The 24,093-nt window shown below is 40.7% G+C and overlaps 1 protein-coding gene across 1 annotated transcript in view; it reads left to right on the top strand.

The window, feature by feature from the left end:
* The window catches only part of galnt2 (UDP-N-acetyl-alpha-D-galactosamine:polypeptide N-acetylgalactosaminyltransferase 2), an 86,291-nt gene that overhangs the window by 41,043 nt on the left and 21,155 nt on the right, over window positions 1–24,093 (top strand). Inside the window, 7 exon segments of the mRNA XM_033621510.2 lie at window positions 925–1,012; window positions 9,832–9,985; window positions 16,372–16,470; window positions 16,587–16,654; window positions 16,739–16,804; window positions 16,949–17,070; window positions 22,271–22,358. Of these exon segments, the coding sequence (XP_033477401.2) occupies window positions 925–1,012; window positions 9,832–9,985; window positions 16,372–16,470; window positions 16,587–16,654; window positions 16,739–16,804; window positions 16,949–17,070; window positions 22,271–22,358 (685 nt within the window).

Genomic DNA, 24,093 nt, shown 5'->3' with positions numbered 1-24,093 from the left:
GAGATGGTGACGACTTAAATGCCAAATTGAGGCTTCAGAACAGGAGTTCACAAACCAATGGGTGACATCATGGTGGCTATTATGACTGTATCATTATGATACAGTGTACGCATGAGGCAACAGAATCACATTTGCTCGACATTCTGTTGTCTAAATGGAGTTGACCGCAGTGGACTTGTCTGAGACATACTCTGGTTCATAAATAACTTTTGTACAATAACATTACTATGAATCTTTTACTGGTGAAGTGCTCCAAAATATGTTTTCTCCTCTGGGTTTGGAAAGAAATGTAGGTGCAGGTGGAGCACTTACGTGTCATCGAAGCCTATAACGCTCACTCATTGTCTTTCCTGTGACATTTCTCCTGCAATGTAAAACAGTTTATGGTGGTTCAAGATAGTATATATCCAACAACTGTTTAGTCTCACTGACAAATGTTAGATTCATGTACTATTGTTTTAAAAAGTCTGTTTCTGATTTGATTGTAATGACTGTCAGCTGTGGTTGGTGGAATTATAAAAGTAAGGGGGTTGAGACTGAATTTGATGTCGTAGTAAGCATTGTTTTCATTATTGCGTAAAGACACAACTAGGACAAATCTTGAAGAGACACAGCAAGTTCAATCATGTTGCTTTCTTCAAAGTATGAAAGAGAAGGGTCAAAAGAGTTCAAGTCGTGGGAAACTTGTGATCAAAGATTAGTTGATTGAACTAAATTCCAGCGTGATGTTTTACAGTTTGATTAGCTTCACAATACTGTAAATTTTACAGCCAACATGCTCTAGCTGATATCTTTAAAAAAAAAAAAAAAAGCTTGTGTGCTGGATAACATATCTCTCAGCTGCTCTCCTGTTTATTTGCTTTCATATTAAACCATGTGTATCCGTGCTAATCTGTGCGTGTGTGTTTGTTTGGTTTGTTTCAGGATGATTGGGGCTCCAGTGACTCGTCCAGCAGGAGCAAAGCTCACATGTCTGATGACAAGATTAACAGCCTAGAGACTTTGCCGCCAGGTAGGAAACTTCACCTCATCATCCGTCATCTAAATTACATGACTACATGATGACGTTAGTGCCAGTACTACTCATAAAGACGGTTATTTGAGTATCTGAAGGAAGGAGCTGATGTGTTGTGTCTTAACAAAACGCTGAAAGCTTCTGTTGAGGTTCTCTAATGAAGCTTCGGATGTCTCTGGGCATGTTTTATGATGTCATCGCCCTAAAAAAAAAATTGAAATCTTCAAACAGAATCCTCTCTTTGGATAAAGTGATTCATGGGATTAAATGAGTTAGTCTTTTTCTATGTAGGCAGCAGGTTAATCCAATAAAGACATAAAATAATGATGAAATAATTATTGCACCCTCAGGCTTATAACAACATTATGCTACGACAGAAATGGCAATTAACTTAAAGCTGAGATAAATTTTTAGTTGTTGGGGTTATATAAATGTGATTTATGGTGCTGTTAGATCGCTGCTACACCGCCTCATTAACACAGGTGCGTGCCTCCCTTTGTGTGCAGCAAGCAGGAGAGCAAACTGCTTTTTAAGTACAGTGAAAATGTTGTTTTTGAAAGGCTACATACAAAAAATGGATTCAAGTAGAATATTTCATTAGATTAAAACATGTTGTGAATTTTGGAAATGATTACATCTATCTCTTTTATTTAATAAGTTTTGACTTTTGGACTTCACAACACTGTGGAGTTATTGAAAATGTTTGGATCACACAAGTCAGAAACAATTCTACGCAGCCACCACTCAAATCTAATTCCACAAACAGTTTAATACTAATTATGTTAGTGTAGACTAATCGGTAACACTTTACTTGAAGGTATCTACATAAGGGTGACATGACACTGTCATGAACTTGTCATAAACATTATGTACATGTCATAAACATTATGACTGCTCTCATTAAGTGTCATTCAGTTTTTGTAATGACAACTTGACATTAACCAGGATGACATCACCAGAAGATGTCTTTGTCATAACAGTAATAATCATTATGTCATCTTGTCATAAACACAAAAAGAAGTGCATTTCTTGTTAATATCAAGTTGTTATGACAAACACATCTTCTGGTAATGTCATCTTGGTAAATGTCAAGTTGTCATAATCAAAACAACCCAAACAATGTCAACTTGTCATTACAAAAACCGAATGACACTTAATGACAGCAGTCATAAACGTTTACGACATGTACATAATGTTTATGACAAGTTCATGACCGTGTCATGTCATAGTTATGACAGTGTCATGCCACTCTTATGTAGATACCTTCAAGTAAAGTGTTACCGACTAATCTTTATCTGCAACTGTACAGACATACATGGGTTGAACAGAATGAATAGACATGCAAAAACAGCTGTGCAGCTTTCGAATGTTGAATTATAACCTGTGTTTTCAACAGGGGGTCCGTGACACCTAGGGTATATGAAATATGTCTGAAAATACACATTAACATGTGTTAGGGATCAAGTAGTGAGGCAACAAGGACACAGGAGTTGTTGACAACATTGTGGGTTTTTAATTTACCCAGAAAAATGCAGGAAAAAGTACAAACCAAGGAATGAATAACTAGGACGACAAAAGAGATCAACGTTACATAACTATACTAAATATAATAACTAAACAAGGTCAAAATGACACACGGTGGAGCATATAAAGTGGTTGTGTAGTACACAGGGGTAACCAAAATGGACGGCAAAGCAAAACTAACTAAACCCAAATCTCCTCCAGGACATTGCAGCACATGGTTTGGTCCAGTGAGTTGGCTCCAGGATTTAAGAGCCCTCAGCCACCTGGAAGGGGCCTCCCCAAACAACCACGGTAACTCAAAGACAAAGAGACAGATGATTAATATCAAACAATTTGCCTGTGTAACCCTACAAAGCTAGAATGTGTACACTTAAATTAAACAATGTAAGGTTAAAAGCAAATGAACACATTCTTAAGTCACACCAACTGTGTGATGTGAATTGTTCAGGTATGGTTGACCATACATGAAAGTAACCTGTGTAGATAACAAACTAATGAGTTTAAAGACTGTGACTTGTGGAACCATAACCATGTGTGGCTGTGACCAGCACACATGAATACAATATATTTTGCCTTTTGCATCAACTCATCTTTTCCTTCCTCACCTACTTGAAAAGCAAATACAGATAAAGACTGCTGCCTGAGGCTGATACAGCCCTCTGCCTGACAACCTCCAGCCACACAGTATAATATTCAGTATAGTATATAGTAGGGGGTCCCTGCTCCATCTCTCTTTTAGCTAAGGGGTCCTTGGCCTGTAAAACTTGGGAAATCCCTAATTTATAGTTTGAATGAAGCTTTGAACCATTTAGTACAGCCCTATATCAAATATATACTGTGGTCATGTTCGTAGCCAGGACACTTGACCAGTGTCTCACTGTGTCCGCTTGTTATTGCACTAAAGGAAAATGACAAACACATCCCAGCTGTAAAACATGTGAATGTCTGACACTGCACACCACAGTCATGTATCCAGAAACATCATGCCCCCGCAACCAAAACCATTTCCTCTTTGAAATGTGGTAGCACAGTGGCATAGTTTTATAACCAGCAGAGCATGAACACCCTCAGTTGCCTTAACCTTTATCATGTTTAAACAGCCACAGAGAAAAGAGAAGACAATTCAACAAAGCCAGCGGTGTGATGCAAATTTCAAATGTCGGAGCTATCCAAAATAATTCAAGTATCCATTTTAATGTCGCCGCAAACCCAGCTATGCGTCTCCACCCAGGCTTTGAGAGACATTGTTTCAGGGTCCGACAGCGCCAAGCAGAACAGAGGAGTCACAGCAGAAGGAGCATCTGAGCCGTGATTTCTCATTCAGCTCTCATCCGCAGCCCGACTCAAAGCAGCCGCCCCTCCTTCACAAGCCCGTGACCTACGAAAGCTGAACACACACTCTCTTATCTGATCCAGCGGTGGAAATGGAATCCAATTTGAATGTTGAAGTGGGGGCATTTCAACTTCAGGGTGACTTTACACGACTACGGCGAAGGCAGCGTATCACAGCATCACCCACAACACACGAGCACACACACACACACACACACACACACACACACACACACAAGAGGAGGAGGAGGAAGAAGAGGGGAAAGTGGTGAAAAAGGAGACTGGGAGAGTGAAGGATAAAAAAGATGGAGAATAATGAAAGAATGTGGTAGCAGTGAGAGTGAAGAAGCGAGTGCTCACATTGTTGAGCAGTGCATCATTGGTCACTCTAATTTCATTTGTCATCAGAATAAGGTTAAAACAGTTCACTCAAAAAGGGAGCGTCTAGTTAAAACAATGATTTCTTAAATCTTGTAAAGCATTTAAAACATGGCAATGCACCAAATAAACCTTTTTAAAAATAAATATTTGAGGAACTGGTTTTGTCAGAGTGCTTTCTTTTTCAAGGCTCTTGGACAAAATATGCCGAACATGCTCGCTGCTGTACAATCAGACACTGAATGTTAAACTCACACATATATTTTCACCCAAATCATGAATACTGTTGACATCTTAGGTACACATAATTATCCGGACTAGTCCCCAAAACCTCTTGGCCTTAGAAATCCTACTTTAACAAAACAAATAAATAAATTCAAGGACCACTTACTAGCTTTTCCCAGAGCAGTCAACCACATCTCATGGTCTTCATCAGTGGATGAATTGTGGAGAATTCATCTCTTATGGGTGGTCTTCTACACCCTTAAAGGACCACCTGTTACAAGGTGACTGAAGCTCCACTTTTAGGTGTTGTGATGGCAACTGTACCAACCTGCTCCGTTAAATGTCCTGGGGAAAAAGGCAACAAATGGACCTGGTGTTCAAGGCTTTTTTTAAATGCCTCCGCACCTCCTTATTTTTGTGAACGCGATACCTCAGGAACGCCTGGAGGACCTTTCTCCCAATTAGGCACAAACACCCACCTTGACTCAAGTATGATCTGATCAGATCTTGGTGGTCAAAGCTCAAAGGTCACTGTGATCTCACAAAACATGTTTATGGCCATAACACAAGAATTTATATGCTAATTATAACAAAATTGAACACAAATGTCTGATAGAATAAAATAATGAAGTGATGACATTTTATATCCAAAAGGTCAGCTTCACTGTGACATTGAAATGTTAAACAAAAACTGTCTGGCCATTATTCAACGTCATAACTCAGGAACTGAAGGGGAGACATTTGGTCTGATACTGAATTGCTGACTGATACTTTGCTGCCGGGTTGAAGATGTGTGTGAAGCATCCACGGTCTAGAATTTGTAGCTTTGTTGCAGCAACGTTCATATATGAGGCATTGTCCGCTGTCATGGCAACAACTTTGTGCTCTCTACTGTTCCTCTGGTGGTACAAGCTCACTGGTTTTACTGTTATTGAGCTTGTCTGAAGTTGTCTGTTAAGTCATAAAAAAATAGTCTCTAAGTGTAGACAGCATGTTCTCACTTGAAGTTCTTCATTGGAATCATAAATGTCAATATAGTGATGACTTAATTTCACCAGAAAAATACACTTAATACGGTTAATTAAATACCTTTAAAATCTTCACTGCATATATTATGAGTAGGGACAGACACGAATATAAATTGCAACTTGACTGGTTGGCAGAGTTATGCAACCATGAGGTGGTAATTCAAGATTTATTAATAAATGAATCTGCTGATTTTCTTTTAATTTAATCATTAATCATTTAGTCTTGAAAATGTCAAGTGAAAAATGGCTGTTGCAATTACCTAAGGATTGGGTTATGTTCGAGCAGAGCTAATTCGTAGGACGTGTTGTCCAACTGCACCTGAAATAAAAATGTTTATAGTTTTTTTGAATGACCATGCTCGAAGGAAGAGGAAGATATGAAGCTATTCTACAGTCTGACTGACACTTCTGACAGAGTATACTGGATCTTTAAAGGTCCAGTGTGTAGGATTTAGGGGCATCCGTTGGCAGAAATGGTATATAATATCAATATCTATGTTTTAATTAGTGTATAATCGCCTGAAAATAAGAATTGTTATGTTTTCGTTACCTAAGAGCCATTTCTGTCTACATACAGAGCAGAGTCTGCCATGTTGTTCCTGCAGACAAATCAAACACAAGCTGACTAGTGTCTACCGTCAGCAACTGTAGTTCTACAAGCTAGGCACACAGTAGAAGTTTCAGTTCTGCAACCTCACCGCTACATGCCACTAAATCCTACTGGCTATTTAAAGCTGATGGTATCTTCAGATTTCTTGTTTTTTTACTACCAAATCCATAGATATTAAGTTTGCAACAATAGCAAACAGAAATGGGCAGAAAAGAAGAAGAAGATTAAATGATTAAACAAAAAAATTACAGATTATTTTTCGGTCGATTGATTGATTTATTAATTGACGACCTATTTCAGCCCTTCTTGTGTTAAAATTGTTTTGTCAATTTCAGAAACTCTGTATTTTAGTTGAATTAAAATTGATCGTCTTTAAAGAGTCGCTGCACCCTCTGAAAATTTGGTTTTCGCTGACCTCCAGTGCTTTTAGTTCTCACTTTGCTGCAGTGCATTGGAGGCGTACTTTAGAACACCGTGACTTCACTGTTCGGTGTTGCCACAGTTTCAATGAAGCACACTTCTCACCACATCTTAGCACATCTGTCAGTGATGCTGGGTGCGAAACACCGCTTTTCAGCCTGGTGTTAAGTTGCTCTTTCAGGTCTATTTGGACCGCTTTTCAGGGAGTGAATCAAACAAGACGTGTGTGCGCACTTGGAGCGTTGGTGTTCTCTGAGCCGGTGGGCGGAGGGCTCATGGTTCAGTACAGATCGAGGGTGAGTCTTGCCTGTCAGTTACCATCGGTTGGAAACACGACAGCATCAAGGGATTTCCAGAAAGTGTTGCAACAAACAAAAACATGCAGTCAGCAGCTGTGGGTGGAAACAGCTCGGTGACGAGAGGCCAAGGGAGAGTGAAAACCAATAGACCATACTTTTAACCAGTATAGACCAATACAGCATGCCCCCAGCTGGGTCTGCAAGAGTGTATCTGTCAAAGGGGGTATTGGAAAAATGACATCTGAATGAGTAATCCCAGCAAGAAAGTGAGCGGTAATCTGCTTTCAGTGATTCTGCGAACAAAGAAAAGCAGGATTGAATGAGAGAGTGAAAGATTTTCTTGAGAAGTCTTGCGCTAAACACTCGCAACGTGAGAACTTGAAACATTAATTTCACTAGATTAATTACTTGCTGCCACTAAACATAGATATCAGCAAGGACATCACAGACTCTGACACGTACAGCAGTGTCTCGGAGGCGTTGTTATACAGTCGCAGGCAGATCATTGCAAGCTTTAGCTAATTAGCATGCCAGACACATTCACATGCTGTCAGGGCAGACGCATGCACACTCTTCTCCCCGTCAGGCTCCGTTTCTCTCTGTCTGTCTGTCTGTCTCTGCCTGTCATACACACACTCATCCATACTGAGAGATAGTGTAATCTCACTCTGCCATATGCTTAACACAAGTCATTAGCATAGCAGCTGCACCCGGCTAATTAGCTGCATTATTATTCGTGTGTGTCTGTGTCTCAGTAGTCAGTGATAAACTGTGAAATTAAACATGACAACTTTCTCTGTTTAGTGCGCAATGATCTCCGTAATCTGGTCAGACAGACACAACGTGTACCGAGAGTGTGTGTGCCTGTGTGTTTGATAATGTTTTCTAAACTTATATTGTAGGCTGTAGTAAATTACTAAATTCAGTAGGATTTTTTTTTCCTAACTCAGTGCAGTGCATAATAAATGCTCTTCTGTGTTTTCTAGCTTCACCAAAGTCAGCTGGCCTTGTTTTCTGAATTCTGTTGTGCACAGTTTTGCATATAAGCAGCATAAATCTCATGTCAGCTTTCCTCAGTGCCATGTTGCCGCCTTGTCAAGCAGCAGCTTGAAGCAGCGAGGTTTCCTTCCTGTCAGTCGTGAAGGATTCTTGCATCAGGCAGGCTGCTGCCGACATTTCATATTCCCACTGATGTATAATCCCATTCATTCCTGAGACACATTTTCAGCCTTTTGTGAAGGTTTAAACTTCATGTTTGGTGGTGGCTTTTATTTTTGGATATGCTGTGTTTATTTAATAAGTATTTCACCAGAGAGTTGCATGGAAAATGTGGTGGGGTTTTTTTTTTCATTAAAACCTGGGCATACTTGTTCTGTGGTGCTTTAGTATTTATCTAAAAGGTGAAACATAAAGAAGGAATGAGAATTTACTTTTTCCCCCGTTTGCTCTTCATCCATAGCATAAATTACAGTACAGGCTAAAACGGTGTATAAATCAATCCTGTAACCTGTCGACACTGGTACAGTACAGTTTTTGTTCACCCAACACCTTGTTTGCTTTTCCTAAAATACCATGTAGTGCTGGATTTTATTTTGAGTTGAGAAATATGTGGATTTTTTTTTACATTTTTGAGCCTTTCCACCAGTGTTGTCAGGATACTGGAATTTCCAAGTTCGATGCAATACCACGAGAAATATTGATATTCACAACCACTTTTAATAAATGGGAAAGATTGACATTGAGGACATACAGGTTACATTTTTAATTGAAACGTAAATAAAGCAAGACTGACAAAACTTTTCTTTTCTCGGTCAGTACTAGAGAACAGTAGAATAAGTGTAGTAAACATTAACAGTAAGACAGTAAGAAAGCTCTTACTGGTGTATTGAAACTGTGGAAAATGAGTATTGAAACTGTCAAATAAATCAATCAATATTTCTGACGCCATTACTTTGCACCCATCCTCTCAGTTAAACCACAAATGTGGCAAATGAAGCAAACAAGGCAACCCCAAAATAGTGTGTCCCTCCAACCTATGGACATTTTTTGGCCGTGTGCTGAATACCGTAAAACTTCTATTAAACGCCCAGGCCCTTTACTAGCCCACATTTTGACAAATAAAGGCCTCTCTCAATTAGATGCCCAGTCTGGTTGCCAAGCAGTTCTTCTTTATAGAAGTTCTTTGGATGTATAAAACAGGTTGTTGGCTCCCCACTTGAGCTAACGTTTGTTAGCTGCTTAGATCGCACAAACAAATATAAATGTTTAAACTTTTTAAACTGTCAATATGGAGATGCTACACAATGTTAGCTCGGTTAGATACTTCACAGTTCAGTCGTTCAGTTCATTTCACTCAAACCATGAACACTAGAGTGTCATTTATTCAGGTTTACTGGCATGATGGAGAAAAAAAGTGGTGACTCCCTTCCACTGAAGCTGTCATAAAGTCAGAATATTTGTCAGTTGCTCAATACCCCAGTGAGGTATTCATACTCCTTTAGTCTGTAAGGGTGCACCGATCAAGAGACTCAGAAGGGTTGTTCATAAAAATTAATCCAAGCCATGACTACTGTTTTACAGGATAAATCAATCAATCAATCAATCAATTTTATTTATAAAGCCCAATATCACAAATCACAATTTGCCTCACAGGGCTTTACAGCATAGGACATCTCTCTGTCCTTAGGACCCTCGCAGCGGATAAGGCAAAACTCCCCAAAAAACCCCCCAAAAAGTGTGTAGTGTCCTTATGCTGGGTGCCATAATCCTTGAGTGCTGTAAAATGAGTGTCGTAACGATTTGTCTCTCTAATGTGCTGTGATGAATGATTCATAATTGATTTGTTATTCAAAGCCTAATTTTTAGACAAGTAATATTCATACTGCTTTAAATAAACAATTTGATTGTATTTCCTGGTCTTTGCTGAGCAACAGTTGGTTCCATATAGACGCCTGTCCCAAATATAGGCCCATGTTTTACGTTATATTTGTGTGTGTTCAGGTAAGGTCCGCTGGCAGGATTTTGACCAGGATCTGTACGTCGGTGCCACGGTGGTGCGACCAGGTCAGGATCCATACGCCAGGAACAAGTTCAACCAGGTGGAGAGCGACAAACTCCGCATGGACAGAGCCGTGCCTGACACAAGACATGACCAGTATGTATCTCTGCCATTACACAGTCTGCCTGTGTCTTTCCGTCCCACTTAACCTTCATTGTTTATGTGTAATTGTGTGTGAACACGCTGTCCTTTGCAGTCTGTCTGTTTGACTAATTGGTACCAGACAGGATAAGATCTCTTGGAAACTCCCTCTATTGTGGTCTATCAGATGAAACCAGGAAGTAGCAGCAGAGCAGACTGTCTGCTCCATTCATAACACAAACCCCTGGTAGTGGCTGTCGATTGTTCTGTTTGTTAAAGGGATGAGGAGACAAAAATAAATCATGGCGCTGTATCTGTCGGGTCCCTTTATTAGAATATTACTTTTTAGTGAGCTCGATTCTCATGTCTGCCAAGTGTTCTTGTTGCCTCCCTAGTTATTATGCAGGATATTGGTCATGCAGAGAAAATAAACTGCCTATTTTAATCCATGATGCCGTTTCAGTCCTTGTAAAGTTAAAATAATTTTGCCTTAAAGCTCTCCCAGTTTGGCAGGTTTTTCCACTGAGCAGAGTCTTGTCACATCCCACAGCTCCTGCTCTCACCTGTTGTTTGTTTGTTTTCCCTGTGGACTGTTTTCTTAGCATAAATACATAAAAGTAAAGTACTTAAGGGGCAAACTGTCCCCTCAAGACCTTTTCGCTGTAGATTAATATAGTGACAGTGTGTCAAATGATTTTAAAATGAGTCCTTGACTAGATCATGAGTTCAGATGACCTGAGCCATATTCACAAAGGTTTCTAGTGCACAGAGTCGCTCCTTATTATGGAATTCTAAGAATATTCCCTCACTTTTAAGACAAGATCCTCATAAAGATAAAAGTTATTCAGAGAGGATCTTAGCCCTTAAAGCTGTAGTTGGTAACTTTTACAAAAAAATAATGACATGAGACAGATAAGCTGTGAAACAGTCCCATTCCTCTGCCTCATCTGTTGCCGTGTAGCGTTTCTGATGACCAATCAGAGTCGAGGAGTCGCTACCGCTGCTGTCAATAATGTCAATCACTGCTCGTAAACTTCGGTCAAACTGTCAAACTAGGCAGCGCTGATCAAATGTGAATCAAGATTCTGTTACTGCATTGCCTATTTATCACCTCAAATGTTTTCAGAAACATATTTTAGTGGCACGGTGGTGCAGTGGTTAGCATCGTCGACTCACAGCAAGAGGGCTCCTGGTTTGAACCCTGGGTGAGAAGGTAAGTTGAGGAAAAACTTTAATATCCCCAGGGGGCAATTTGGGATACAGACAGTAGTCATAAATAAAACACAACAGACAGTACAATACAGAACACACAGAATCCAGTATTACACACTGTCAGGGATAAATCATGGAAAATTAGTGGTTACTGCTGGTTAAAATAAGCGATAGCAGACAGAACAAATGATGATTTGCAATGCTGAGTGCTACATTTAGGGAGGCAAAACCTCCGCCCTGATGGAAGCATCTGACACTCAACATGGAGGGGATGTTGAGAGTCTGAGACAATAGACCGAGCTTTAGAGATGACCCTGTCTTCATACAGATGTTGGAGGTTATTAAAAGTAACACCAGTGATCTTACAGCACAACTTGACCACTTTTTCTAGCTTGTTCTTGTTTTTAAGGCTCACGTTACCAAACCAACAGACAATGATAAAAGAATGAATGATAGAAGAATGAAACTCCTCGGCTTCCTTAAAAAGAATAGGCATTGGTTTGCCTTCTTGCAGATGTTGTCAGTGTTCATGTCAGAATTCAACTTGTCCTCTAAGACAGTGCCCAGATACTTACAGTATACTGCTGCACTGCTGCCACCGGCTTCCCCTTGATCACACAAGGAGCAGGAAGGCAGGGCCTCCTCTGAAAATCAATAAACATCTTAATGGTTTTAGACACATTAATATGGAGGACAGATTGGTCACACCAATTAACAAATTCATCCAGTACTGAGCCTTGATCATATTCTGGTCCATGAGGAAGGGTTACAATAACAGAGTCATCTGCGTATGTAATTAAGGACAGATCTTGATGCGTGATTAGTCTGACATTCATCTGCGTACAAACAAAATAAACGAGGAGAAAGAGCACATCTCTGTGGGGATTCAGTAGAAGAAAAATGGGTACTGGACAGTGTCCTGGTAATCCGGACCCTCTGAGACCTGTTTGGGGGGTTCGAACCCCTGGGTGGGGTAACCCCTCTGTGCGGAGTTTGCAGGTTCTCCCCGTGCCAGCATGGCTTTTCTCTGGGTACTCCGGCTTCCTGTGAATGGATGTCTGTCTCTGTGTCAAACCTGCGATAGTCCGGGGCGTCAGTAGTGTAGTGGATAGTGCCGGCGCCCCATGTACAGAAGCGATGCCTCACTGCAGCGGTCGCAGGTTCAACTCCGGCTTGCAACCCTTTGCTGCATGGCCCCCCCCGCTCTCTCTCTCACCCCATTTCACTCTGTCCTGTACATTAAAGGCAAAAGCCCAAAAAATAATCTTTAAACCTGCGATAGTCTGGCAACCTGTCCAGGGTGTACCCCGCCTCTTTCCCAGTGTCAGCTGGGTTAGGCTCCAGCCACCCCATGACCCCTTACAGGATAAGTGGTTTCAGAAAATGAATGAATTTTAGTTTACTGTTTAGCTGTTAAATGAAAAAGTAGGTCTCCTAGGTGAGTGTTGCACTTGACCGTTTCCTACATGGCAGCCAGGTCACAAACGTTCTCATTTTACAGCTAAACAGTGCAATAAATTATGTCTCTGAAAACATTTGAGGTGAGAAAAAGGCAATGCAGTGACAGAATCTTGATTCATATTTCATCAGCACTGCCTAGTTTGACAGTTTGACTGCAGTTCACGAGCAATGATTGACATGCGGTCTGACTCTAGTGGGCGCCAATAGAGGCAGTGGGAAGAGGAGAAGGGACATGATTATTTTTCAGACTATTGTGACAGTTGCCGCAAATATGACAGTTATTTTCATAAAAGTTACCAACTGTAGTTTTAAGAGAGCTCCCAAGTTTAAAAACTGTTAGCAGTAATGTGGAGGACTTTTTAAAGTGCTTCAGAGTTTCTTCAGCAGAGGAGAAAATGGTGTAAAGACAAAGAGGTGGGAGAATGACAGCGAGATAATGAAATGCTGCAGATTAGATTGTGCAGGGATAATGTTTGTGGTCGATCTCATTAGAGAAGGATCACATCTCCAACCCAGTGCAATAACGCCGTGATGCTAAGATGAAAGTGATGACCACACTCAGATATTTGGCAGCAGTGCAGCACTGATGACTTGAGTCTGTTGCAGCCTTCCATCAGCAGAGTGATCACACTGACGGTAACAGCTTTTTCACAGCCTCATATTGTGACGCAGTTCATTTCCACCGGGTGTCCACACCTTACAGGCTCACGAGAGGGCAATCAGTCACACCCTTTAAGAGGATGCCTCATACCTAGCAACAGTGTCAACCACACCTCCGCACTAAGATAAACGTTTCTGTCCCTTTCTTGCTCAGAGTTTCCTAATCACTCCTTAGCTTGGACTCCCTGCTACTAGAATGTTTTATGCCAAGTTAGGAGCTCTCGGAGAGCTCTCCTAAATGTTTGTGAATGCTACTGATATCAGCTCATTTTGAGGCGTAATCCAGACATGTTTATTTCGAGCCGTGTAATTTCACCAAACAAAAAAAAGGTCAAGTCAAAAAGTCATGGAAAGTGAAGTGAATTTGGTGTATGGGTCTGTGTGTGAACTCTGTTCTGAGTGCGTTGACTGGTTGACTCATCTGTTGAGCCAAAACACACTGAACCTGTTCTGAGTAAGAGGGATACGTCCTCACTCTGACAGGCTTTGTTTTCTGGCTGTGCCTCAACCTGTTCTTAAGAGGCACCATGGCAAGTTTTTCATCTCAAGGATAATTTTTAGGGTGTTTAAAGTAATTTTCTTTAAAGATACAAATAAACATTGATCACTTTAGTGTTGAGCAGGAGGATTAGTCGCACTGCAATTGCTGTTTTTAGTTTCTAGCAAGGTGTAATACATTTAATGCCTATTTTTGATGCGATACTGAACATGCTTGCTTGCATCTGTTAAACAAACAATACGGGTCTCATAGAAGAGCCACTTGTACAAACAGAATTGTTCTCAAGTGGCACGTAGAAGCCATTGAAGAGAATTTGTGGCATTCACCAAATTTCTCTTCAGGTAAATTAACAAAATTCCCAAGTCACCTGTCGCACAAGTCTTATACAGACACACGGGAAAAACACAGATGTGACTGGAATCTTAATGCCTCACTCAAAATGAATTAGGAGTTTAAATGTGATACCAAAATACAGACAAACTATTGTAGAATTTATATTGTTTTCACTCTACATTTTTGTGAATGAAACTAATAGAGCTGCAAATTTACTTGAGACACAAAGAAAAGAGCACGCGGCCCAGACTGTGCCCGCACAACATCGTATTCAATTTCTGATCTTTATTCCTGCAGTGTCTGTCTGGATGCACACTGTGTGATTCAAAGACTATTTTTATAAAGGCAGTGGACTGGCCACACAGATATATTGACCTAACTGAGACAGCCAGAGCCATTAGCCTGCTAAAAGAGCGGGGATGTGTCTCCTATTGATCTGGCAGTGATGTGTTGTTTGCACAGCATGCAGCAGAACTGATTGTGAAGGTTTTCCCAGAAAAAAAAAAAAGAAACAGCCTAGTTGGTTTTTTTTTTTATGTATTTGTTTTTCAGGCCAGGGCCGCTTCATCAGTGCTTTCAACGCAAGATCAAAAGAACTTCTACAGCTATTTAACACACAGCAGCACCAGCAGTGTTCAAAAGGATGTCAGCTAAAGATTGGTGCAGCTGCATGTTAAATGCAGTGTTTTAAAACCAGGGCTGCTCTGACAGATGTGGTGGAGGGACAAAAGGACCGCACACATCATGCATACAGACAACTCAACTGTACATTCAACATGTGCTGGTCTCTTTGAAGGGACAGTTCACCCCCAGATCAGAAATACGTATTTTTCCTCTTATCTCTAAGGCTATTTATGAATTAAGATTGTTTTAGTGTGACTTGTAAAGTGTGGAGGTATCAGCCGTAGAGATGTCTGCCTTCTCTCAATTATAATGGAGCTAGACAGCACTCAGCATGTGGTGCTCAGACTGCCAAAAATATATTTTTGAAGAACTCAACAGCAATGTCTCTTTTCAGGAATCATGACTCGGTTACTCAAGATAATCCACAGACCTTGTTGTTAGCAGTTTGATGAAGGAACTATTTTCTTTCTACCGAACTACACCCACCAACCATATCACTAGGCAGAGGGGAGCGTGCATCTTCTGCTAGCTCACCTAGCACCACTGAGCTAGCTAACGTTACAGCTCATCTGAGGAGGACGCCATTAATGTTTACATCTTGAGCTGTCATGAGCACGCTGCACGAGCCTCTCGTCCATGAGTAGATGCACTCTTCCTTCGGCGTGGATATGGTTGGTTGGTGTAGTTTGGTAGAAAGAAAATAGTTCCTACATGAAACTGCTCACAACAAGGTCTGTGGATTAGTTTGAGTAACCAAGTCATGACTTCTGGAAAGAGACATTAGTGCTGAGTTTTTCAAATGTATTTTTTGGCGCTTTGAGCACCACAATCTGGGTGCCGTCTAGTTCTATTATATTTGAGAGAAGGCAGACATCTCTACGGCTGATATCTCCGTCACTCTGTAACTCACACTAAAACAAGCTAGATTGATGGATACCGCTACAGGGAAGAGGAAATATATGTATTTTTGAATTTGGGGTGAACTGTCCCTTTAAACAGTACTGTACATCTGGTACGTGTTTAAGCCTCTAAGGCCAAACTCTGTGCTGGCAGTCTTTAAATTATACGTGAAAGTTAATTTCTTGAAACAGGAACTCAAATGCACACACACACACATTTGTTCATGTGATGTATATATAGCATGTACAGAGCATTGCAACAGAATTTCTTCCCCCCCCCCCCCCGGCTCCTTCACTCATGTAGCGTCCTATCACCCATGTTCCTCACTTTGAAGTCGGGGCAGGATTTGTCTCTGTTGGACACACACACACACATGTACATGATCTCATGGGATTTTTGCCCTGTGGTCTGCAAAACTCCCTGTCAATCCCAGCTTCAACAGAGCATTACTCTCTGAGTGTGTGTGTGTGTGTGTGTGTGTGCGCGCGCCTCAGTGTGTGCTGAAGCCTATTTATTGTGTTCTTGTATCCAGACTGTGTTCAGGGAGCAGTTCCAGCTTGCAGCTTTGCTCACACATTCAGCTGTGTGCTTTTGTGCGTAGGAGTGTTTGTGCATGTGTGCATTTGTCTGTACACATGTATGAATTTATGCTTTTGTGCATTTTTCTGTGTTTTTATTCCTCGTGTTCATTATTTCTTGTGTGTATGTGTAGTTGCAGACATAAACAATGGAAGTCAGACCTGCCGGCCTCCAGCGTTGTCATCACCTTTCACAATGAGGCTCGCTCTGCACTGCTGCGCACTGTGGTCAGGTAGGTCAATGGTGTGTGTTATTCACTTCAAAAAAAGAAAACCTTCTCTATTTTGATTTACGGACTTTTTTAAATTTGTTTTATCTTCTATAAATTCTCTCTCTCCCCTCTTTCAGTGTCCTGAAGAAAAGCCCTTCTCACTTGGTCAAAGAAATCATTCTGGTCGACGACTACAGTGATAACCGTGAGTAATGTACGCAAACAAATTGTACAAACAAACAAGCCAAATAAAATCAGTGTGTAAATGCATGCTTTGTGTGTGTTTCAGCGGAGGATGGAGCGCTGCTGGGGAAGATTGAAAAAGTGCGTGTGCTGAGAAACGACCGCAGAGAAGGTAGTTAGAAGAAGAAAAGAAGTTTTATTTTATTCAAAGGAACATCTCAGTGCTGTTTTATGAATGCAATTATTCACTCCATGTTTATGGTTTGAGGGTTGAATCATTCTAAATTGGGTTTTTTGTGACTGACGTTTCTCTCAGGACTGATGCGCTCGAGGGTTCGTGGTGCAGATGCCGCCACGGCACCCGTCCTCACCTTCTTGGACTCTCACTGTGAATGTAATGACCACTGGCTAGAGCCGCTACTGGAGAGAGTGGCTGAGGTAAGCACACACACACACACACACACACACACACACCCCCCTGTACATCAGTAAGAAACATTATCATACATATAAAGAAAGTAAAAGTTGAACAAGTCCAACAAGAAAAACAAAGGATAAGAGACATTTTTGTGTTGTGATGTTAAGACAGAGATACTCAAAGATTGTTGAGGCTCAAAGATTAAAATCTAAACCGTCCACACACACACACACACACACACACACACTCTGTAAGTCGCTCTGGCTTTGACCTCCTTTTTTCTCTAAACACTGCTTGTCAGGTGTCTTTTAAAAGTGACAGCTAAAATACATGGCACCAGTCCTCAGCTGTTTATATTTGGATGTAAAGCATTAATATATTACTGTTAATAAACTGCACTGATTTCAGTTATATTTTTTGGCATGCTCATTCTCCATCAGCAGGGCGCGTGCACTTTATAGTTCCGTTGTAACCATGTTTTCAGACAATGTGTCATCATGTAAAAAAAAGGGGGAAAAAAACAACCCAACCACAAAACTGTAACGTCTCAGAGTAGAAGGTTTCTGAAGAGTCTGTCTCAGTATTTTAAAGATGTGCTGTATTACAGTGCTTAACATACATTCACAGTACTGATGCTGTCATTAATATTTATAGGGGAGCCAGTTTTTTCCTTCCCTCTTTTACAAAGAGGCCAGAGGTCAGCTACAGAGCAGCACCCCCGGAGCTGCTGGTCCGTCAGTCAGTGTCTCGTTAACATTCATGTGGAAAAAAGAGGAGCGCGTGACTTCAGTAACACAGGAATGTTTGGACTCTTTCAGTATAAAAGCACATTTTCACAGCTTTATAAGACAGTGAATCAGTAGGTGTTTTTAATCTTTAATTTATTTATTTTTTTGTAAGTTTATATACTTGTTGTTTTGTTGTTTGTTTGTTTTTTATTTCCAAGTGTCATACACCAAAGGTGTCCAGCCCTCATGGGCTTACAAGACACTTAAATCGACATGAAGGAGCCGTACAACATAACCAAAAGGAAAGCACAGGAAATGATGCTTTCATATATGCATCCACCCACCTACACACATATACATACATACAGTACAGGCCAAAAGTTTGGACACACCTTCTCATTCAATGCGTTTTCTTTATTTTCATGACTATTTACATTGTAGATTCTCACTGAAGGCATCAAAACTATGAATGAACACGTGGAGTTAACAAAAAAAGGTGAAATAATTGAAAACATGTTTTATATTCTAGTTTCTTCAAAATAGCCACCCTTTGCTCTGATTACTGCTTTGCACACTCTTGGCATTCTCTCCATGAGCTTCAAGAGGTAGTCACCTGAAATGGTTTTCCAACAGTCTTGAAGGAGTTCCCAGAGGTGTTTAGCACTTGTTGGCCCCTTTGCCTTCACTCTGCGGTCCAGCTCACCCCAAACCATCTCGATTGGGTTCAGGTCCGGTGACTGTGGAGGCCAGGTCATCTGCCGCAGCACTCCATCACTCTCCTTCTTGGTCAAATAGCCCTTACACAGCCTGGAGGTGTGTTTGGGGTCATTGTCCTGTTGAAAAATAAATGATCGTCCAACTAAACGCAAACCGGATGGGATGGCATGTCGCTGCAGGATGCTGTGGTAGCCATGCTGGTTCAGTGTGCCTTCAATTTTGAATAAATCCCCAACAGTGTCACCAGCAAAACACCCCCACACCATCACACCTCCTCCTCCATGCTTCACAGTGGGAACCAGGCATGTGGAATCCATCCGTTCACCTTTTCTGCGTCTCACAAAGACACGGCGGTTGGAACCAAAGATCTCAAATTTGGACTCATCAGACCAAAGCACAGATTTCCACTGGTCTAATGTCCATTCCTTGTGTTTCTTGGCCCAAACAAATCTCTTCTGCTTGTTGCCTCTCCTTAGCAGTGGTTTCCTAGCAGCTATTTGACCATGAAGGCCTGATTGGCGCAGTCTCCTCTTAACAGTTGTTCTAGAGATGGGTCTGCTGCTAGAACTCTGTGTGGCATTTATCTGGTCTCTGATCTGAGCTGCTGTTAACTTGCGATTTCTGAGGCTGGTGACTCGGATGAACTTATCCTCAGAAGCAGAGGTGACTCTTTGTCTTCCTTTCCTGGGTCGGTCCTCATGTGTGCCAGTTTCGTTGTAGCGCTTGATGGTTTTTGCGACTCCACTTGGGGACACATTTAAAGTTTTTGCAATTTTCCGGACTGACTGACCTTCATTTCTTAAAGTAATGATGGCCACTCGTTTTTCTTTAGTTAGCTGATTGGTTCTTGCCATAATATGAATTTTAACAGTTGTCCAATAGGGCTGTCGGCTGTCTATTAACCTGACTTCTGCACAACACAACTGATGGTCCCAACCCCATTGATAAAGCAAGAAATTCCACTAATTAACCCTGATAAGGCACACCTGTGAAGTGGAAACCATTTCAGGTGACTACCTCTTGAAGCTCATGGAGAGAATGCCAAGAGTGTGCAAAGCAGTAATCAGAGCAAAGGGTGGCTATTTTGAAGAAACTAGAATATAAAACATGTTTTCAGTTATTTCACCTTTTTTTGTTAAGTACATAACTCCACATGTGTTCATTCATAGTTTTGATGCCTTCAGTGAGAATCTACAATGTAAATAGTCATGAAAATAAAGAAAACGCATTGAATGAGAAGGTGTGTCCAAACTTTTGACCTGTACTGTACATATATATACCCATGGACATTTCTCACCTACATACATATTAATGTTAGGTGGTAATAGTGTTTCACACATATAGTGTACTCCTACGCTGCTCGTATGCATTTTGGATGAACTTAGCTAATAGGAATACCTTTTCTGAAAATAAATAGTGGAGTCTGCCTTCATCAGACATTGAAAACAAATCCGGTCCATCTTCAGATAAAATTTTACAGAAAAGCCTTTGCCTATGGTCGTGATACAAAGGACAGTAAAACAAAAAATGAAATTCATTTTCAATCTTTTAATTATACTAATTAACTCCTGAGGGGAAATTCAGTTTTTCATCCTGTTGTCATACACACACAGGCCCGAAATACACCCACATGTACAAACAGGACCTATACATGCATTAAATGGGGAGATGTCAGAGCGAGGGGGCTGCCCTGGACAGGTGCCCCAAGCAGGTGGGGGTTCTGTGCCTTGCTCAAGGGCCTCTCTGCAGTGCCCAGGAAGTTAATTGGCACCTTCCCAGATACCAGTCCATGCTCCATATTTGGTCTGGACGGGGACTTGTACTGGCGACCCTCCAGTTCCCAACCTAAGTCCCTATGGACTGAGCTGCTGCCAAATATAGAATATAAAAGAAATGAAATATCTCAAAACAAATGTCATAAAAAAGTCATAGTATAGTATGTCATACGATCTCATAAATTATTGCAGTATGTCATGAAAATGTCGAAGTGTATGTACACTTTTTCCTTGTGGCTTTCAATTATATGCTAGTCCCCGAAAATGGCACTCAGGGTGCTTTCAGACCTAAAGTTGTCTTGCTTTGGTCCAAATCAGCGACTGATTTTGTTACAAAGTTGCATAATTGCCTGGAGTTGGTTCATGTTATATATAAATATCTTGTGTGAGAAAGCTGCTCTTGATTGGTCAGAATTTTCCATGTGGGAAAAATCCAGGAAGTAAACAAAATGTTGAAGAAGAGTACACTTGGCAAGATAAATGCGACACTTTCTAATGTCACAATGGAGGGACAACTACGCGGGTTGATTTTAGCGCTGCTCATCGTGGACTATATTGCCGTCATTGTTCATTTTAGTCAAACCATACAGTTTGAAAATGAGGTGCGGCTCCAACTAGAAAACAATGTTTTGATGCATTGGATGTGCTGAATGTGCATGTTAAGGCAGTACAGGAGGAGGTGCACATTAATAATCCTCCAGGACTGTAACATGCACATGCTTGTTGAACCAGTGTGGTCAGAACACATTCTTACCACAAATGAACCACACTAGAGTTCGTTTGTAACTGAACCAAGACCACCTCTTCAAGAAGGTCTCACTCCGGTTGCTTTGTTGCACACCCGAGTGCGATTGCTGTGTTCACACCTGCCCAAATGAACCGCACTTAGGGGGCAAACGAACTTGAGTTCAATTGAACCAAACCAAACAGAACAGGAATGAAAGAACTCTCAGATCGGAGGTTTTAAAAGTTTTGATGACTAAGATGTGTGTTTCAGAATGCTCTAAAGTGGTCAATTTAGTTGTTGAGTTTTCAAATTGTCTCCCGAGGGTCGGGTGCCCTGGATGTCTCTTTTAGTTAGCGGGATGCGATTTATCCTTTGGGATAATAACAGTCCAGTGTCAGAGCAGTTGGATAGAGATGCAGGTTTATTTGATTTAAAACAACAGACCTCTCTCAGGTTTATGTTTCCCTCTTCTCTAACTACTGCGAGCTGTAAAAGGAAAATCCTTAAACAGAATAAACTCTATTACAGATTAACAGCGTGTTGATATTTAAAGTGAAGTCTCTTAGTAATGACTTGAGAGGGAACTTCTTGATTAAACGTAACCTCAGAAGTGGGGCACTTTGTGTAAAATGGAGCTTGTTTGTTAAATATTTATCTGATGTGTCTGAAAATAGTCTGATTCTGCATTTGATCCTCCCAAACGTGGTGTTTTGTCATTCCCCAGTTAATAAGCTCCCAGAGCCAAATCTGAAACATTTTGCTGTCAAAGTAATTGACTTTGCTTTTCTTTGCTTTAGTTGCACTTCTAAATAATGAATCACTCAATACAAAGCAGAAATCAGAAGAAGTGCCGTCTGTGTGGGTGTAACCTCGTGTGTCATATCAAAAGGTTTCAACCCAAAATAAATAAACTCAGTCAGTACCTGGAGGCTTGTTCTGTTGTTGTCATTGTGGCCACTTGAGCAATTCTGTCTCCAAACTCCTGCGTGATGTGGCTCTGTGGGAGTGATTTAGTGTGGAAGAGACAGAGCGGCTTTACTTTCAGTTACACTTCATAAACACAGTGATAAACTAAATGCAGAGCATAAACTAAACAACATGAGTCACTGGTGCTGAGGGAAATATTTACGTCTGCTCGAAAATGACAAAAAATATGGTCAACTTAGACTTTTAGTTCATTTTTTTATCAATGCACCACACTTCCTGTTATTACCATCCAAAGTCTGTTGAAAACGCTCTGATGAAATATTTTGTCTCCGTGCTTCCTTCTCAGGACAAGACCAGAGTAGTTTCTCCGATAATTGATGTAATCAACATGGACAACTTCCAGTATGTCGGAGCGTCGGCTGATCTGAAAGGAGGTACGGTACACAAGTAGAGAGCTACACACACACACACACACACACACACACACACACACACACAGGATGTCCTGTGTGTCAGTTCAGCAGTGTTAATACCTGGTGTTTTGAGATCCTGTGCTCTTAAGCAGTTTTCACTTAAGGCTGCTGTGACTTTTTCTCACGCCCAAGACAAACACTTTGGTTAAGTGTACACACACGCAGTGCATGTTTAGTTTAATGGCTTACTGGACATAAACTGTGCCCTCCACACTGCATACTGATTCCTTTTTTCTACAAACAGGGTTGCAGTGGTGCACTGTTGTATAAATATATATATATATATATATATATATATATATATAAATTATTATAAATATATAATGTAAATTGTATACTATGGTAAGAAAAATTGACTGTTAGCATATCATGTTAATTTGCTAATGATGGTACTGAAAGAAATGCACCTGAAGAATCTCATCTGCATTCCTTTCCGACTGCCTGTCAGACGTTTATGTTGTAGGTATTACATGAGTATAAGGTGATGAATCGGACAGCTTCACTATTTACTTAACGTTACTGACTTTCACAATACAGTACAGCTGTTTTATTACATTGGCATTAAAGGGGCATTATAGATTCACTTCACAAGGATGGTTTCAGCCACAGGTGCTGTCCCTGTGTGCATTCATCTTCTGTCTCCCTCAGCCATAAGCTTCAAGGAGACTGCGTTTTTCACTGTTTCCATATTTTGTCATGTATGACAAAACTCAAAATGGAAACTGTAAGAGGATTACTTGATCACTATAAATTATTTAAACAGCATTCGTATGTGAATGATTCTGTCCGAAGCTTTTTTAATCATTTTGGACTGTAACCATCATTACTATAAGTGGTTTTCACTGTAATATAAACATTTTTAATACATAAATTACAATGATTTATTACATAAATTATATTGCATAAATGGTGAAATAATAATAATATTATTGACAGTAATTATATATACAGTACAGGCCAAAAGTTTGGACACACCTTCTCATTCAATGCGTTTTCTTTATTTTCATGACTATTTACATTGTAGATTCTCACTGAAGGCATCAGAACTATGAATGAACACATGTGGAGTTATGTACTTAACAAAAAAAGGTGAAATAACTGAAAACATGTTTTATATTCTAGTTTCTTCAAAATAGCCACCCTTTGCTCTGATTACTGCTTTGCACACTCTTGGCATTCTCTCCATGAGCTTCAAGAGGTAGTCACCTGAAATGGTTTCCACTTCACAGGTGTGCCTTATCAGGGTTAATTAGTGGAATTTCTTGCTTTATCAATGGGGTTGGGACCATCAGTTGTGTTGTGCAGAAGTCAGGTTAATACACAGCCGACAGCCCTATTGGACAACTGTTAAAATTCATATTATGGCAAGAACCAATCAGCTAACTAAAGAAAAACGAGTGGCCATCATTACTTTAAGAAATGAAGGTCAGTCAGTCCGGAAAATTGCAAAAACTTTAAATGTGTCCCCAAGTGGAGTCGCAAAAACCATCAAGCGCTACAACGAAACTAGCACACATGAGGACCGACCCAGGAAAGGAAGACCAAGAGTCACCTCTGCTTCTGAGGATAAGTTCATCCGAGTCACCAGCCTCAGAAATGGCAAGTTAACAGCAGCTCAGATCAGAGACCAGATGAATGCCACACAGAGTTCTAGCAGCAGACCCATCTCTAGAACAACTGTTAAGAGGAGACTGCG

The sequence above is a fragment of the Epinephelus lanceolatus genome, chromosome 2 (genome assembly GCF_041903045.1).
Source record: "Epinephelus lanceolatus isolate andai-2023 chromosome 2, ASM4190304v1, whole genome shotgun sequence".
Taxonomy (NCBI): Eukaryota; Metazoa; Chordata; class Actinopteri; order Perciformes; family Serranidae; genus Epinephelus; species Epinephelus lanceolatus.
Note: the sequence above shows the minus strand (reverse complement) of the source record. Positions and strands in the feature narration are given on the sequence as shown.